Here is a 4,430-nt window from a genome sequence, read left to right on the forward strand (position 1 = left end):
CTAGACACACGTTTTCCTCCCATCAGGGTACAAAGGCATGGCAGAATTGGGTAACGTGTGTCATCTCGTCACACAAACTCAGCTCTCTCGTGTTACAAAGCTTACTTGATGTGTTGATCTTATATACACAGATGATCGCTGCAGAGACCACAGACACATTCCGTTATGGGATGGAGAGTTCCAGGCAGAAAGTACCAAACTGGCAGGAAGTTCCCAGCTACATGCACAGCACAGGGTGGCAGCAGAGATGGCTATTACGACTCTGTACCTTAGGAAGAAAAGCACAGGAAGGGTCCAGGTAGGCTGCAAGATTGCAGAAGGGTCAGTAACACAACAGGAGAGGCTCAAGATGAACACTTCTTGAAATGTATTAGTTTTTGGAAAGCCTGTTTAAATTCTTCATTAAAAGCTGTATAAATGACTGGATTGATCAGTGAGTTTAAATAACCCAACCATGTAAAAAAGTCCAGGAGGATGGGATGAAACCAACAAGCGTCTCGGCAGATTGGCAGGACTAGTGACATGACAAAAAAAGGCAGCCAGCAGAAAATGAAAGCTCCCAGAATGATGCCTAAAGTTTTGGTGGCTTTCCTTTCTCTTGCCGCAGAAATTCTCTTCCTTTCCAGGACACTGTCTGCAAGCTTTATTTTAACATTATTGATAAATATTGGGGACCCACCTGAATGGGAATGCCCCTCATGAAGACTAGCATTAATGGAGCAGAGGGAAGAGCCAGCAGAGCCAGTAATCAGGTGTGCTGTAGTGAAACGTTTCCCATACAGTGAGGGTGGCCTCAGGATCCTGGATCGAGCTGCTATATAAATTCTCCCGTACAAGATGAGGAGGAGCAGAGTTGGGATGTAAAAAGCTCCACAAGTGGAATAAATAGTGTAGGAAATCTGATCTGTGTTCACAGTACACTTTGCAATTTCTTCAGGAGCTTTCACTTGCCTCCAGAAAAAGGGTGGCACAGAAATGCTAATAGAGATCATCCAGACCACAGCAATCATGAGCGCTGCTCGGCCGGTGGTCCGGCGTTTGGCATATTCCAAAGCATCCGTGATAGCCCAGTATCTGTCCAGTGCAATGACACAGAGGTGTAGGATTGAGGCTGTGCAGCATGTGATGTCTGACGATAACCAGATATCACACAGCACTTGGCCAAAGGCCCATGTGTGGGTGACAGTGTAAGCAATACTGATGGGCATTACTAGGACAGACACTAAAAGATCAGTCACTGCCAAGGAGCCAATGAGGTAATTTGCAGGTGTGTGGAGCTTTCGAGTCACAAAAATGGTAATAACAACAAAAACGTTTGCAAGGACCGTTGCCAAAGTTAGAACAGACAAAAGGACTGACAAGGAGATCTTCAGCCCTAATAGTGTCCTTTCATCCAAAGCCAGTGGTGCTTCAGTGAAATTTAATGACTTATTTGCTGAGCTCTGGAGAGAGAGCTCTGCTGAATGGTTATACTGAGTCATCCTCTGCTCTGATTTCACTTCTCGCTTTCCAGTGTAATCTTTCTGGGTCGATGAAGGAAGATGCTTAGTTTTCTGCTGAAATAGAATTTTTCATACTAGAGCCCAACACTGAAGAAATATTAACTTGTTGAAAACTTCAGCTTACACAGCAGATGAGGTACTTGCCTAAGTTACATTTTCCATCATGTCACATCAATGACATCATTGTTAAAGCAAAACGTTAACATAATCATCCAGACATGATTCTGGTGTCTGACAATACAAGCACTATCACAACACACGTACTATAAGTGGTGGGAATTTAGGTGGTTTTCATTTGCATCTTGCAGGTGACTATATCGTTCTTTATTACCTTCTTTTCATACCTCCTTTCTCAACTCATCTTCTGCAAAGCTGCATTAATCAATACTGAAGAGTGAGATGTCAAAAAAGAAACATCAGGGCATGTAATTGATGCCCCTGTGCTTGGGACAAAGCCACCCTCAAGAGTATTTTCTCTTCCTCTCTATTAGCTGAATGTCACGTTTTTGATATTTATAAGGGACACTTCATTAGTAGAGTACCCAAGATATAAACCAATACTGTCTGCATTCCTTCTGCAAGCATCATTTCTGCCAGAATTGTAAATCAAGACGTCTTTCTGAAAAGCTCAGAGCTCAGTTTTCATTTATTCCTCCAGACCAGTGAGGTTTTCTCTTCAACAATCAGTCTTCAAGTGCTGAAGTCAGGTGTTGGGTACCAGAATTCAATGCATTGGCACTGAAGCTCACAGCGTGTTCCAAGAACTGAGATGCTCCTGATCATGCACATAGTGAATGATTGCAATGACTTCTGGAGTAGTGATCCCCTCAAAAGAGGAACAATAGACTGGTGAAGGGGTTCTGGAAAAAGAAAGCAAGTTTTTTAGTCCAGAATGGTGATACAAGAGTTGTGGTCGTTGAGGTATCACAGTCTGCAATCTACAGGCTTTCCATGCTTGTCTTTAGAGTCACTTAGTGTAATCTGAAATCTTTACAAACCTGAAGAACAGACAGATTTCCTTGAGACCTCTGACTCAGATCCCCTCACAAGTACCAGAACGTCACTTACATTATGCCAGCCCAAGCTTTCTTGAAAGAGATTGTGAATATGGTCCATGAACAGCTTTGAAACATTCTGTGAGGGCAAAAAAGAGAGACACTGAACTTCTCCAAGAAGATAGTCACCAGGGCAGCCTCCTCCGAAGCATTGAGAAGAAACTCCTCTGTCACTCATAACTGGCACATCTGAAACAGAGCTGAGAGTCACTCAGTTAGGAATCTGTGGGGCAAGAGCATCATATACTTACATGAAACATTAACACTTTGCTGTCAAACAGCCTTTCTTGAGCTCACGAATCCTGACATAAGAAACAACACTTGTCAGGTTTGAGAATTTGATTTTGTTATAAGCAACCACCTTCTGTGAGTCAAACTTATTTTTAAAGATGCATTTTCTTCTGAGGTGTGTTTTTCCAATAAAGGGACCTAGAAGAGTCTCCTGTTTCACACTAAATGCCTTGGACTTTTTACCAGGAAGGCTAACCCATCTTTCTAACGACCATTTTTGTGACACTGAGCAAAGGTTCAACTTCTGAACATAAGAATGGCCACAGTGACCAAAGTCCATCAAACCCAGTCACCTTTCTCTGAAAATGGCTCAACCCTGTTGCCTTTTTCTGATGCTTTCACAATTCTGATATGTTCTCTTTGAGACAGAGGGACCAGAACCCTCTGTGTAACCAGAACAGACAGTGTTGAAGATGTGGATACATCTGATTCTACTGCAGCATAATAAAAGCTTCTGTTCTCTTCTCAATTTCTTGCCTAATGATTTCTGAGATTTACTGTTTTAATCATTCCATGGCTTGATCTGACATTTCCACAGGACAGTCCCAATTAATACAATTCCAAAGCTACAAGTGGTCACATCAGCATATTTTCCTGTTTGCTTTGCTCCCTTTTGGCATCTATCTGTCTTGTACTCCTTCTCGCACTTTTAACTAAGGATCTGTGCAGCTCTGCACAGTCAGTCCTTGTCTTTATTACCCTGAAGAGCTTTGTTTCATCATCAGATGTCAACACCCCATTATTCATATACTTCCCAGATCACTTAAAGCCTCTTGAGAGTCCAAGTACCAGTTGGACTTTACTCAACCCATATCAGCTTTTTGTACTTACTTCGGCAGATTGCTGAGGTGTAACTTACCTTTGCAAAAGCCTCAGCTTTTACTGTTCCCCGAACCACCATATTTACTATGTGTACAGTCATACTGTTGTTTCTTCTAGCCTTTGCAAACTGGCTGGGTACAGACATCAGGCCTATGGGTAAGCAGTTGGAAACTGGTACCACAGAAGCTGTCCTGCAGATGGCAGGTGCCAGAGGAGTTTCAAGTAGAGGCTGAATACCCTCGCTGATACCATTGCATTTTGGATCTTGAGCTGCATTGACCTCTTTAGCTGAGCACTGTCTGACAGTGGAGATGTGATGTTGTTCACTTTGGCCTGAAATAAAGGTGCCACTTGTAAACATCCTCTGAATTCTCGTTAGTGAACAGCGATGGTGAAGTTCATCTGGTTTCCCTGTGAGACATTTTCTTTACCTTCTCCGTTGTTTTCTGGTTTTCTCTGCTGTTCCAGCTCTGCAGTTCAACTAACCCAGTGAAGGCAGCAGGGCAGGGTCTCTAGCCTGCTTAAGTTGGAGGAGAAACCAAACTTCAGCAGGGCAGGTAAGCTCACACGCAGGAGGCTGAGTCACAACCAAGTGCCAACGTGAGAGCAAGAGAGGCCAAGGATGTCCAGTCCAGTAAAGGAAGTCATGACCCGTTTCTGTCCCTTCTGGAACACAGATGCCATTTCTGAAGAATGGAGTGAGTTTTATAGACAACAATTTAATGGAATTACAGAATCATAGAATCATAGAATGGGTTGG

At 43.1% G+C, this 4,430-nt stretch overlaps 1 protein-coding gene across 1 annotated transcript; it reads right to left on the reverse strand.

Moving 5' to 3' along the window:
* Window positions 1-344: 344 nt before the first annotated feature.
* On the reverse strand, window positions 345-1,481 carry HTR1D (5-hydroxytryptamine (serotonin) receptor 1D, G protein-coupled). Its single transcript, XM_010013562.1, has one exon. It carries the CDS (start codon window positions 1,479-1,481, stop codon window positions 345-347), a length of 1,137 nt encoding a protein of 378 aa, XP_010011864.1.
* Between the last annotated feature and the right edge of the window lie 2,949 nt (window positions 1,482-4,430).

The sequence above is a fragment of the Nestor notabilis genome, unplaced genomic scaffold, assembly GCF_000696875.1.
Source record: "Nestor notabilis isolate BGI_N333 unplaced genomic scaffold, ASM69687v1 scaffold30834, whole genome shotgun sequence".
NCBI classification, from domain to species: domain Eukaryota; kingdom Metazoa; phylum Chordata; class Aves; order Psittaciformes; family Psittacidae; genus Nestor; species Nestor notabilis.

Bases quoted from the DNA above. Each gene is read 5' to 3' on its own strand.
- HTR1D (XM_010013562.1), bottom strand. From the start codon at position 1,481: ATGACTCAGTATAACCATTCAGCAGAGCTCTCTCTCCAGAGCTCAGCA.